The sequence below is a fragment of the Sabethes cyaneus genome, chromosome 2 (genome assembly GCF_943734655.1).
Source record: "Sabethes cyaneus chromosome 2, idSabCyanKW18_F2, whole genome shotgun sequence".
Lineage (NCBI taxonomy): Eukaryota > Metazoa > Arthropoda > Insecta > Diptera > Culicidae > Sabethes > Sabethes cyaneus.
Genome location: NC_071354.1, coordinates 8,623,581 through 8,636,756, shown reverse-complemented (window position 1 = coordinate 8,636,756; position 13,176 = coordinate 8,623,581). Strand labels below are relative to the sequence as shown.

Genomic DNA, 13,176 nt, shown 5'->3' with positions numbered 1-13,176 from the left:
AAACTGAATGGGTATAACAACTCGTTCGCAATTAAGATTCATCGGAATACAAAATCAGAGTACCTTTTTTGCCTAAGCGTTGAACCAACCTACAGAACACCTGTTCGCACCTATACCAATCGCCTTAGGTCTGTAGTTGTCGTGTGCAGGTAATTAAGAAAAAACTGCTTCGTCATTGTTGCGATGCATTCCTTTCGTGAGTCACCACAGCACTTTGTCCCACGAGCAACTCTATTTCTGCTATTTCATAACTACTAGCATCTTTCGCCTACATATAGGTATCGTAATTAAAATCCACACTGTCCTACCTGATTAAACGAGATTAAAGCAGACAACAGATGTGCTACCTGCTCCGGGAACGTTTGGCCCTCTATCATACGCTGAACACATGCGCTCGCTTATCTCAAAACAGCAAACGTGCGGAAACGCAGCTCCGCATCTTATCTGAGTGGTATTGCAAAAAAAAAAAATGAAAACGATTCCTGTCTCGGTTCGCCACGCGTTTCGACGTCACTCGACGCGATAAGACCGATGATCACGGTTTCTGTTTCTGCGGCTGACTGACTTTGGCCTTGTCAACCCCACTTTTTAGAGGTCATTCCCTTTCACCCGAACGGAAGGCTGGGAAAATAATTGACTAATTTTTATGGCTGGGATGAATGGATAACAGGTAATGTTTATAGGTGTGGAAAACAATACTTTTTATTATTGCTCATAGTTTTCTCTCCAACTTGCTTGCGAAGGGATACGAAGAGGGAAGTGAAACGACAATGAGATGCAAGTATGATTACACTAGCTCCTGGCTATTCGGGTTGTCTCCTTCGTAGAGAGCCTCCTCTGGTTGGGTTGCTTCTAACGGTGCTATGGTTTTAAATAATATGCTAATTCAAACCTAATTGCGATGATATTAGTGTCAGCTTTTGTGTGTCTTATTTAACTGTTAGTTTTTTTTTAAACGATATGACAGTGAATGGTGCAAACTTAGTTTGCTGCATTGAAGTATTCCTTCGATTTGTTCGGATCGGCTACCATGGTTTTGGAACCGGGCTTCCAGTTGGCCGGGCAAACCTCGCCATGTTCGTCGGTGTACTGGAACGCCTGCACCAGGCGGATCGTTTCGTCGACGCTACGACCCACCGGCAGATCGTTGACCGTCACCTGGCGGAGATTCTGTTTGCCATCGATGATGAACAGACCACGGAAGGGAATGCCACTCTCCTCCTGCAGTACACCGTAGTCCCGCGAGATTTTCATCGACTTGTCCGCGAGCAGCGGAATTTGCAGCTCACCCAGACCGCCCTGCTTGCGCGGCGTGTTGATCCAGGCCAGATGGGTGAAGTGACTGTCGGTGGACACTCCAATTACCTCGCAGCCCAGCTTGCGGAACTCCTCGACACGGTCCGAGAATGCGATGATCTCGGTCGGGCAGACAAAGGTGAAGTCCAGTGGGTAGAAGAAAATCACCAGATACTTGCCGGCGAAGTCCTCCAGTTTGATCTCCTTGAAGGCACCGTTAACGACGGCCGTGCCGGCGAACTTCGGTGCTGGCTTCTGTAGCTCCGGGACTGGCATGATGAAATTTGTTGGTTGTGCTGTTGCAATAGATCGAACGATAGTTACACGTTAATATTTTCGTTACCTCATAGCAATCAATATGGTTGCGCAATAGAAAAGGATGTTACGATATAATTACGACTGCGGGAAAGGTTGGGATCCATTAGTTTTTTTTACGGTTAACCCTTCAAAATAAATCATGCAAAGGTTTTTCAACGGCAGGCAATTATGTTGATGAATTTTAAAATATAGGTAGGTAGCCCGCATAAAGTAAAAAAGGAATAGTTTTTATTGAGAGGCACCCAAACCGGTTTTTCGATCGCAGTGACAGGCGATCGCAGTCCCCGGTTTCTTCGGAAGAATCAGCGCATGTTTGCGTTCGCATCGCAGCATGCTGTGTTTTATAACATAACTCGCTTCAACCGGACTGCGCGTGAGTACCGGCATAATGGTAATGAAAATCAGCCGATTGCTCACCTCGCCCGTTTCGCGTTTATTCCGGTAAATAATGCAACTTTGCACCGATTGCGTCAGGGAAGCACGTAACGGATGGGTGGAACATGTGTTGTAGGTAAGTATCTACCTTATGTTGATTTGGTTAGCGCTTTAATATTCGCACGATTAATCACTATGCCGGTCAGGTGCTTTCCATTTCACCTCAGCCGGTTTTCCATGTCTTTACCGGGTGGTATATAGTACAAGGAAAGTAAAATGATAAACCAGTTAAGTAACCTTGAACCGTGTGAAATATTGGAATTATGTGCGTTTTTCACCTTATCATGCGAACATGTTATAATTCCACGACACAAAAACTATCTTTGATTCTAGAAATTTCTATCAGCGCTCGCGGTGCTGATCTAGCGGAAAGGGGAGGTTGAGCAGCAGGCGTGTAGAATCGGTACATTCAAATGACGTATAATAGCACCATACAAACAAAATGGCAACGATCACCGCCAGCCAGACGTAACGATGCCGCTGGCTGAGAGCAATGTTAGTTAAATAATTGCTTGCTACTTTCCTACTTAAGTTTAAAAGAGTTCAAGCCGACACAATTCCCAAGAAAAGGCAAAAGAATCTGAAGAACACCTTTTAGTCAGTGTGCCTTTCTCCAGACAACCTAGCAACCGTGCGTGACCAGCGGCGACTGACATGTTTGAAGTGCACTCAATAATAGCAATAGCAACTATTGTTTCGACTTTGAGAGCGACAAAGCGGACATAGTGGAAAAGTGGGAAAAATCAATCGAATTCCGATAGTTTCCTATAGCATCTACAAACTCAAAATGGCTATTGCATGACATACTTTCACCTCTCAGTAAAATTATTCAACATTAGCAGTGGGAAAAATGATTACCTTTTTACGGTTGTTAACACAAAGGAACTAGTGAAGAGCCTCGTTCGTTGGGTATTTTTCTTTTCAGGAATACCGGCTTCCTGCTAAACTGCTTAGCACTAGAGTTGGACAAACACAACGGAAACAAAAAACTTCCAACCGCTAGTAGATCACAAAAAGTACTGACTGAACTCAACAAGACAAGACGGTCAAAATTCAGTATGACTCGACTGGTGGAACATGAATCCGAGTCCGAGAGATTGCACACGCGAGCGAATTAAGAGCGCGAGAAGCAGCAATTTAACCAGTGTTCGTTAGAATAGTTCAACGCTGTGATTGGACGGAAATCATGTTATACAGTCCAACAGTTGTCGCATTAATAAAACTTTTTTATCCTACGGTTCAAGTTTGAACGATATTTAATATGCCTCTGTGATAGTAAATAATCATACAAACAATTAAAGAATTATTATTTGAAACCTCATGCCTGCTACACAACAGTGAAGCACTCTAACGTCGATCTAACGGTGCACGCGGTAGGCCGTGCGTGGCAGGCAGAGGCCATGTGTGCAAGCGCGGGAAAGGGTTCAGGGGTTTATGCTCTCGCCTCTCGCTGCGGTGATGTCAGAAAAACGGTGAGGCGCGAGATTCGTAAGCAGATGTTGTCTTTTTCTTACAAATTGAAATAGCAACGCAAATGAGATGGAACTGAAGTAATTTACTACAATGGTGGTGGTGGTTGTATATCGTGAGAAAACTAAATCGCGTCACGCTCATTACCAACAAACAGCACCAGCTATTTAATTGGTTGATTCTGATAGCAATTTCGTTACAAACGACGAAATTTGTAAATTTAATTTACTACAAACCTATTATGATTTTACAATACCACTTTAAATCAAAATTACAACAATCATCGCACTAATCCTTACCTTGAATAAGCTTCATTTTGTGCTCATCCTGGTCATCTATTCGTTGCTGATCGACGAACAACTTTTGCTGCGGTACCGAACCCGAATCGTCCTCGGAACGTAACCGCTTTCGACTGCGAGTACCGGTACCGTTCACCATTGGACTGTCGGACATAATGGCAGTGGAAACTAGAAAATCACGCGAAACCAATATTTTTTCGAAAAATCACTAGAAATAGTAAGATTTAGCACTTCTTTTTGCAAAGAGTAATTCTGGCGCGCAAACGGAACAAAACATGAACCGAAGATAACAAAAAGGACGGTCAGCACCCACTATCGACGAATGGACGACTTCAGGGTTCCACAGCTGATTTATTAACTGCATCAATAGAGTCTTTCAAACAGACTTCTTGGCAGTTTTTTTACTGACGCCGTCAGTATCTTCGCATCTGCTTATTTCACAGTAACTAATAACCTTGTCGCCGTGTCGTTACTTTAATTTTTTTTCACGTTGACTCGTGATTTCCACTGAAAGACGTACGAAAATAATTAAAAAGCAAGCAGCAACGCTTTTTCCAACCAACCACGGATGTGAGGATTCCTAAAGTTAGACATTGCTTAATTATTTTCGATAATTTGCAAAATTCCAATCCATTGAGATAGAAATATCTCTGAAATCTATTGATCTATTTGGGGGCTCATACTCCCATTGCTCAGAAAAATTTACGTGGCTGGTTGTATGATCCTCGTCGTCATCGGCAGCAGTTTAGAGCCGTGGTAGTTCGTACTGTTTTAAACTCCATTCAACTCAAACTTGCGTTACTCGTCGCCCATTTGCCAGACTTCTGTGAGGCCCCGGTTTTTTGTTTAAAAAATTAAAAATATCGCTTTAGATCTGGTCGAGCCAGCTCGCACGTTAAGCCCCTCTGTTCTGGGTGCCGGTTTGGTTGTTTAATAGAACCGTTCTCGGGTACTTTTTCATTTCGACGTATCTGCAAATGGGATATTCTCTTCGTGTCTCCTCTCTTCCGCTGTTTACGGCGATATTAATGCATTTTGACATATCTGCTTTGCATGAATCAGTTGCCGGAGTCATTAGCTAGCCAAATGTTTTGAAATTTTTCTTTTCAATTCATTCCCAGGTAACCAATAAGCATTTCCAATGCAATTTAAAAGCAAGCCAATAAGCATTTAAGTTGCTACTTAAATGCTATTTTGGCAAAATATGCGGCTACTTTACTGCTAGCCCTCTTATAGTGCTGACAATGCTTATTTGCAGCTAGTTACCAACAAGAAGAATTTAAATAGAATTGTGGATGCCAATTTACAACAGTTATGCAGTCAAAAAGCTGATAAACAACAACCTGCAGTATAAAACGCCAGGCATGCTAATAAACGACTGATTTACTGCTTATTTTAATGCTTATTGGTTACCTGGGTTAGTTTCGCCGTAAAAAGCGGAAGAGAGGCAACACGAACAGAACCTCTCATTTGCAGTTACGTCGAAATGAAAAAGTACCCGAGCGCGAGCGTTTTCTTTACGAGTCCAGTTCACCGTAGCTTACTGACTTTCACCAAATACACTAAAGTCGCTTTTTACGCGACTATTTTTACGCGGCTTTCGGAATTTACGCGGTTTTCGGAATTAACGCGGTTTTTTACGCGATTTTCGGAATTTACGCAGAAGTGCTCAAAACGTCTATTTTTTCGCGTAGTGTTGAAATCCATAAAGCTTTTTTTACGCGAAATTTTGGTTTTTTACGCGAATTTTGGAATTTACGCGGTTTTCGGAATTTACGCGGTTTTCGGAATTTACGCGGTTTTCGGAATTAGCGCGGTTTTTTTACGCGATTGTCGGAATTTATGCGGTTTTGATTTACGCGGGACGTATCCTCTGCGTAAAAAGCGACTTGAGTGTATACGTTTTCAGCTACCTTTAGGCCATTGCAAATCATTTTAAAAGTTTTTGTCACCCCCCCCTGAGAAATTTCTCGCTGGACCTCTTCGAGATCGGGAGCCACCACGCTGTTGTCGTTTGTAGGCACTCCGAGGTAAACTTCTGTTGCTATATCGCCGTTGAGGTGCTCATCGAAATACTGCTTCCACCACTCTACCACCTCGCGCTCGTTTGTGATTAGATCCCCTCCCTCGTCCCTACACATGTAAGGTTTAGGTTTGTACCCCTTACGAATTTAGGCGATATTCCAGGAAATTCGTAGTAACACGTTTATTCATTCTCTTCTGAAAGGCTACTCCTAATTTTACAGTAAATGTCACTCTTATATATACTTTCATCTACACTATGCCTACTATATCTCCTACAGTTCGGCCATCTTGACAAAATACATCGTCTTCGATGTACATTTTATTAGTTGCTGCTCTAACAGCATTTGTCTTGGTTCTGACTGCTCCAACAGTCACACCAGAAGTCGCACCAACGGCTCGAGTAGCGGCACCAACAACATTTGTCTCGATATTGACTGCTACAACAGTCACACCAGTAGTCGCACCAACGGCCCTGGTTTCATCATAAAAAATAGTCCCATTGTACAAATATACAAACAGGTGCTGCACAATCCGTGTCTGCTCGTCCGTTCTTGTCCAAAGTAATCGAACCCAATGCCAAACCAACGATAAATTGAGTTGTGAATTTCGAAACATCTATCACAAATCTGATAAATTTTCCGCCAAAGGTTTCGTCTCCGTTGTCGTTCCATACTAGCTCAAACAGTCAAACGAACAGTTGCATCTTGATTTTCATAAAAAATAGTCGATAGTGGTGATTTTGCTCCGAATGGACATCTTCCTTCGATTGCCTTGAGGAATTTTCATTTGCTGATAAGCTCTCGGTTCTCAAAAATTTCTGCATCGTTGATTGAAGGCACTCACGGAGAATAATCCCACTTCTGATAATTGTAGGCGATATTCCAGGAAATTCTTAGTAACATGTTTATTCATTCGCTTCTGAAAGGCTACTCCTAATTTTACAGTAAATGTCACTCTTATATATACTTCCATCTACACTATGCCTGCTATATCTCCTACACGGAATTGGTTCACCTTCTCGTAAAACTTGCGTGTGTCATTAGCCCGGAATAGTTGTTCCAGCTCCTCACGATATCTGTCCTCTTTCTGGCGCTTTTTCTTCCTCAGGATCATGGTCAACTCATTCCGCGCTCGTCGATACTTGGCCAAATTCTCTCTCGTTGATATGCTTAGATGGTTTTTCCAAGCTCTTTTTTCCTTTCTATCGCTTGTTGGCATTCCCCGTCAAACCAATCATTTTGTGCACTCGAGGTTTCCACTCCTAGCACCGCGGTTACGGCCTCGTTGACGGCCGAGCGCATCATACTCCATCCGTTTTCGACGGTAGAAGCATCGAGCGCCACAGAAGAAGGCAGAGCATGTAACAACTCCCAAATGAGTTGCTACCCCGACAAACTTCAGCAGCACGAGACCCGGACTTCGTCGCAAGGTCGGCGCGCTACTGGGCAAACTGGAGGGATTTCGCGATACAAAATTCTACACTGAAACGGCCAACTTCTTTCTAGCAAAGGGTTTTTATTGTAACGTGTAATGTGTTGATGGGGTGGTTCACGGTACTTCACTACTCATTGCTTTCTTCTGCGGGTTGACGGTGGTGGTTATGTATGACCGGCGAGCGCTCGCTGATCTCCGCTGCAGCTATCGGGCGTCTCCAATGCCGGCTGGCAAAATGGCGTCGACGACGGAATGGCGGCGACGAATGGGCGACCTGGAAAGGCGTTCCAGTTAAGTTCTCCTTTCAGGCGCTTCCTTCGTTGACTGGGATCGGTTGGCGACGGACGAGACCGCCTTCTGCCAGACCGAGAAGGGAATCCTCCTTTACATTTAGGGCCTCTGCCCGAGGGTGGCGTCTTCCTTTGCGCTTATGATCGCGGACGATCAGAGGACGAATCGCTGATCCTTTACGGGTTAGGCGTAGACAACCGTCAAGTTGCCTAGGCCGAAACGAGTGCAGAGTACCTTCGGTTGCTCGCAAGCTTCCGGGAAAGCGATCGCCGATCGCTATAAACGGTGTCGATAAAAGTATATGAAATATACCAAAAGGTCCTACAGGTGGGAAGGAAATTCACCCTTTTAGCAAAATCGTTGGGTTGTAACTTTTCTCATTTCCCTGAATTTACCTGAATGCCTATTTCGGTTAGGGAATATATATCAAAAGAACTTTCAAAGTCACTTCACTTTGGCACATATGATCTTTTAAAACTTTCGCACCTCTTAAGCACTCGCTCGCCTGATTTCAAATGGCCGTTGGTGCTTTGTTGAGAACTACCCATAGATTCTTTTTAATTTATTTGGCGGTTTGTCGACCGCATTGTGTATTGTGCCTTTACCTATTTACCCATCGGTGTTGTGGCGTGTGGTTGAAGTATGTTAAGTGTTTAGTACTAAGACTCAAAATAGCTGGGCGTTTATCAAAACATGTATAACAAATATAAAAACATTTAATTTTGCTTCTGATCACCATAAGTCTCGGGAAGATGCAAAGTTGATGCGTCACTGGCCATTGTCGTTCGTGTCGATGTGCAGGCTAGGGGGATCGATCACCGGTCTACACATTGCTTCCCTGCCGACCTGGGTGCTCATATTCCCGATGACGATCTTGATGTCCTGTCGTGAGCAGCTGTCATACGTTGCCTTCAGATGTGCATAGTACGCTTCCTTCTCATCGTCGGGTCACCCTTCGTGTGGACAATGTACGTTTATGATGGTGTAGTTGAAAAAACGACCTTCTATCCTCAATACGCACATCCTCTCGTTGATCGCTTTCCAGTCCATTACGCGATCCTGCATTTTGCCCAACTCTACGAAGCCCGTTCCAAGGTCGTTGGTCACTCGACCGCTCTGAAAACTTTCGAGGTTCTAACTGATCGTGCAGCACCCTGTCGCCAACAACAAAATTTGGAGATCTGCCGTTTCAGGTAACAAATCTCCATTCCATGTCCTTATTTCGTCGCCTTTGTCCATGCCGAATGTTTCGAGTAATGAAGAGCTACATAGTTGAGAATTTTCAGACTATGAGAGATTCAAAACGATGACGGTTATATTGTTATTCAAAGGTCCACTCATCAAAAATATACTTGTGCTACAGTTTTAGCTTGGTGTATTGTTATTCTGCAATTAATTTTTTTTTTAAATGTAAGCCAAAATATTTCGAGGGGGGCTACGTGGCTGGGCGGATCATACGGTGAGTGCTTATGGCGGGTTCAATTCCCGGAAAAAGACATGCATTTTTAATCAGCTAGCTTATTTATACGAATTAAAGTTATTTGAAATTAAAAATATCGCGTTCGACAATGTTCACGGCAATAGATTTTTTGGCTGCATAAAGGTTGATGAAGCGTTGATTGAGCGACTGGAAATGCAGATTGCAAAACTATTTCTCGTTCTAAAATAGAATTGACAGCATTGCGCAAATTGGCTATTTAAAAGCGCAAAAAAGTTGCTATTAAGCTTCATTGCAGCTTCGAAAGCAGCTATCAATTAGCCTGAAGCTTGATAAAATCACCAGATTCAGATATTTAAGAGTTAAAAAAGGGTTTTATTTCTAAACCAAAACCATTGATCAGGCACAGGGTAAATAAAATCAGCTATAAAAGCGATTGATCAGCCTGAAATTGTTACTTAGGTCGTGAGGCTCGCATTTGTTGATTTTTTGGAATGACACCCTATCCCAAACCTTGTCGTAATACGTAAATGCGTAAATGCCGGAAACGTCCTTAAAAGTGTATCGCAGAAACTTTAGTTGATTTAAAATTGAGGAATCAAATTCCTGAACGATAATAGAAATGCTTACGCTAAGAGAAACTATGCCAATAAAAATGATGACAAAAGATAGCTGGTGCTAACATCCTTCAATCAACAACGCTAAACATTTCCACGATTTCATCATTGCACCACTACCAAAGTACTGCTCACCCTGCTCACCGTTCAGCCTCAGCGGCAGCCGCATTTCAATTAAATACCTTTCGATCCGACGCTATGCTATTGCTTGCTTGCTCGCTGGTGCTGGTGGTGTAATTCATTATTATTTGCTTTGACTCGCGCTTCCCATCGCACTCCGTATTCCGACTGATTGGATAAAATAGACAATTTTGTTGGACGCCAACTCTAGAAAATTCTACAACAACCATGTCACCGAAGGCGCCAACCGTAAAGCTTAATAACGGTACCGAAATTCCGGTCCTAGGACTTGGAACCTGGCTGGTAAGTAAACGAAAATAATGTTTTGTTTGAGTGGAATTTTTTTGTGCCGTTAGCTTGCATTCGCTGTTTTCGCCTGACAGCAAAAACAGTGCGCGTCTAAAATTAGTGCAGTTTTGCATACTAAAACTATTCAATCGCGGTTTAATTTTACAGTCCAAAGAGGGCGAAGGAGTTGAAGCAATCAAAGCTGCAATCGATGCCGGTTACCGGCACATCGATACCGCCTATTTTTATCAGAACGAGAAGGAAGTCGGCGAAGCGATTCGCGCAAAGATCGAAGAAGGCGTCATCAAGCGGGAGGACGTTTTCGTGACGTCCAAGGTAAGTGGGAATTTTGGTCTGCTTTGATCAAAATTTGATCAATCGATTTGTGTTTTAGCTTTGGAGTACTTACCACCATCCGGATCATGTGGAACAAGCCTTCCAAAAGTCGTTGGAGAATTTGAACATTGACTATATTGATTTGTATCTGATGCACTTACCGATCGGTTATAAGTTTATTGATTGGGATCCGAAAAATCTGATGCCGTATGATGCTGACGGAAAACTGCAGTTTTCCGATGTGGATTACATCGACACGTGGAAGGCAATGGAGAAGTTGTTGAAGACGGGCAAAGTTAAGAGCATTGGCGTTTCTAATTTTAACAGCGAACAAATCACGCGTCTGCTGGCCGACTGCGAGATCAAGCCGGTAACAAACCAGGTTGAGTGCAACCCGAGTCTCAACCAGCGTAAACTGACGGAATTCTGTAAGGATCTGGACATAACCGTAACGGCGTACAGCCCGCTTGGACGTCCGAATTACTACGAAAAAGATCCGGACAATATGCCGAAACCGGCACTGGACGATCCGAAGGTAATCGAGATCGGCAAAAAGTACAACAAAACATCCGGTCAGGTGATTTTGCGCTACCTGATCGACATCGGAACGATTCCGATTCCGAAGTCTTCCAATCCGGAACGTATCAAGCAGAACATTGATATATTTGACTTTAAGTTGACCGAGGAAGAGATCAAGGTGATGGACGAGTTCCACACCGGACAGCGTACGGTGCCGTTCAACCTTTGCACCGAGCATAAGTATTTCCCGTTCAAGATTGAGTTTTAAACTATCAGATAAGATCAGAGAAAATCTAAAGTAAACTAACCCTAAGATGAAAGAGGAATTTGTTTTATTCAATTAAATTAATGAGCGAATAAAGAAAATTAAAAAAACAACAGAAAAAATTTGGAGAAATTTCTTTGAGTTCTAATATATTTTATGTGACCTTCACTGATACGCGTATTTTGGTTAGGACTTGAACCTTCATCATTGTGGCACGTTAAGGACTGCATAATTAAAACCAATTTCACTAACTTTTTCTCGTCTTAATATTGAATTTTCAATTTTAATTTTCTCGAGTCCAGTACTTTATAAAGGAATGCTTACCAACCAACGAGTTGATTCGACATGATCTCAAAAATGGCAGAATATCCTTTTACCGGAAGCCGGAAATATTAATATTTGCAATGTCATCGATACAGTACGTGATAAACATGCACATATTTCATCACAGGTATTAAACAATACCCACCCATGCGCTATCAGTCGTTATCAGCGTCGTTGAGAATTATCTTCTGCTCGCCATCGGAATATTAAATAGAATTGCACATTTGTTCAACAACTTTCAGTTTCCTATCAACAGCCGCGAAAGAAACTGCGAGAAAATGGCTTCACTTGCTCCGACTGTAACATTGAACAATGGCTACCGAATGCCGGTTCTTGGATTGGGAACGTGGTTGGTAAGTACAAATCCTTTCAAAAAATAACGCAATCGATCAACCAGGCCATGCTTTTTCGCCAAAAGTCTCGTGAAGGTGAAGCTATCGACGCTGTCAAGGCAGCCATCGACGCCGGCTACCGTCACATTGACACCGCCTACTTGTACCGTAACGAGAAGGAAGTGGGTCAAGCGATTCGGGAAAAAATATCCGAAGGTGTAATCAAACGCGAGGATATTTTCGTAACCACTAAGGTATGTCCTCGATAATGTGTAGTCGAGTTTTGTCACCCCTTAGATAATATTTTACAGCTGTGGAATGGCTTCCACGATCCGGACAAAGTTGAGGAAGCTTTTAACCGGTCGCTTGCCAATCTGAACATCGACTACATCGATCTGTACCTGATGCACAGTCCGATGGGTCACAAATTTGTTGCTTGGGAGCCGGAAAACCCTGACAGTGCCGCTGTTCCGGAGTTTACCGAGGTGGACTACGTTGATACTTGGCGTGCAATGGAAAAACTTTTGAAACGTGGAAAAGTGCGAAGCATTGGCGTGTCGAACTTCAACAGCCAGCAGGTTGCTCGTATCGTGCAGGAATGCGAAGTGAAACCTGTGACCAATCAGGTGGAATGTAATCCCGGATTGAACCAACGCAAGCTGACTGAGTTTTGCAAACAACTGGACGTTACACTGACCGCGTACAGCCCCCTGGGACGTCCAAACTACTACGAAAAGGATCCCATTAACACACCCAAGCCGGCACTGGATGATCCACGGGTCGCGGAGATTGCTAAAAAGTACGGAAAAACACCGGGACAAGTGATTTTGCGATACCTGATCGAGCTCGGAACGATTCCGGTACCGAAGTCAGCAAACGCTGTCCGACTGCGCCAGAACATCGAAATTTTCGACTTCAAATTAACCGAATCTGAAATCAAAATTATGGACGGTTTCAACACAGGCAAACGTACCGTTCCGTTCGCCGCCTCCGCCCACCATAAGTACTATCCTTTCAATATTGACTTTTAATTGAATAAACATTCAACCAAAAAAAACAAACAATTGAGTTATTTGTCTCACACCGAATTACAGGCAGAATAATCAATTTCATCCAGATAACAACCGAAAACCAATGACGCTATAAGTGGCCTTATCGAACGCGCATAGCGAACAAGCGGGAAATCAAAGTGAACAGCTAGTTGATCACAATTTTTCCGAAAACAAAGCGACGTACCGTAGCGACGGTAATTCTCACAGATTTTCACCTATTGTCCCGTAAATCGAATGCCCAAAACCCAGGAAGAGCAGATGCCAACGTTTTCTTCGACAGAATTCGAGGTTCTTTCGTCAAAGGAGCAAAGCAAGCC

The 13,176-nt window shown here is 43.3% G+C and overlaps 3 protein-coding genes across 3 annotated transcripts; 2 read left to right on the top strand and 1 right to left on the bottom strand.

The window, feature by feature from the left end:
- Positions 1–686: 686 nt before the first annotated feature.
- LOC128738609 (peroxiredoxin 1) lies at positions 687–3,065 on the bottom strand. The gene is made up of 2 exons (XM_053833882.1): positions 2,908–3,065; positions 687–1,592 (listed from the first exon to the last, which is right to left on the bottom strand). The coding sequence occupies exon 2, from the start codon at positions 1,570–1,572 to the stop codon at positions 982–984; it is 591 nt and encodes a 196-aa protein (XP_053689857.1). The 5' UTR covers positions 1,573–1,592; positions 2,908–3,065; the 3' UTR covers positions 687–981.
- Positions 3,066–9,831: 6,766 nt separating this feature from the next.
- LOC128734727 (1,5-anhydro-D-fructose reductase-like) lies at positions 9,832–11,235 on the top strand. The gene is made up of 3 exons (XM_053829053.1): positions 9,832–10,046; positions 10,200–10,367; positions 10,426–11,235. Exons 1-3 carry the CDS (start codon positions 9,972–9,974, stop codon positions 11,152–11,154), a joined length of 972 nt encoding a protein of 323 aa, XP_053685028.1. The 5' UTR covers positions 9,832–9,971; the 3' UTR covers positions 11,155–11,235.
- A 517-nt stretch (positions 11,236–11,752) lies between these two features.
- LOC128737237 (1,5-anhydro-D-fructose reductase-like) lies at positions 11,753–12,849 on the top strand. The gene is made up of 3 exons (XM_053831834.1): positions 11,753–11,828; positions 11,894–12,061; positions 12,119–12,849. Exons 1-3 carry the CDS (start codon positions 11,754–11,756, stop codon positions 12,836–12,838), a joined length of 963 nt encoding a protein of 320 aa, XP_053687809.1. The 5' UTR covers position 11,753; the 3' UTR covers positions 12,839–12,849.
- The last annotated feature ends 327 nt before the right edge of the window (positions 12,850–13,176 follow it).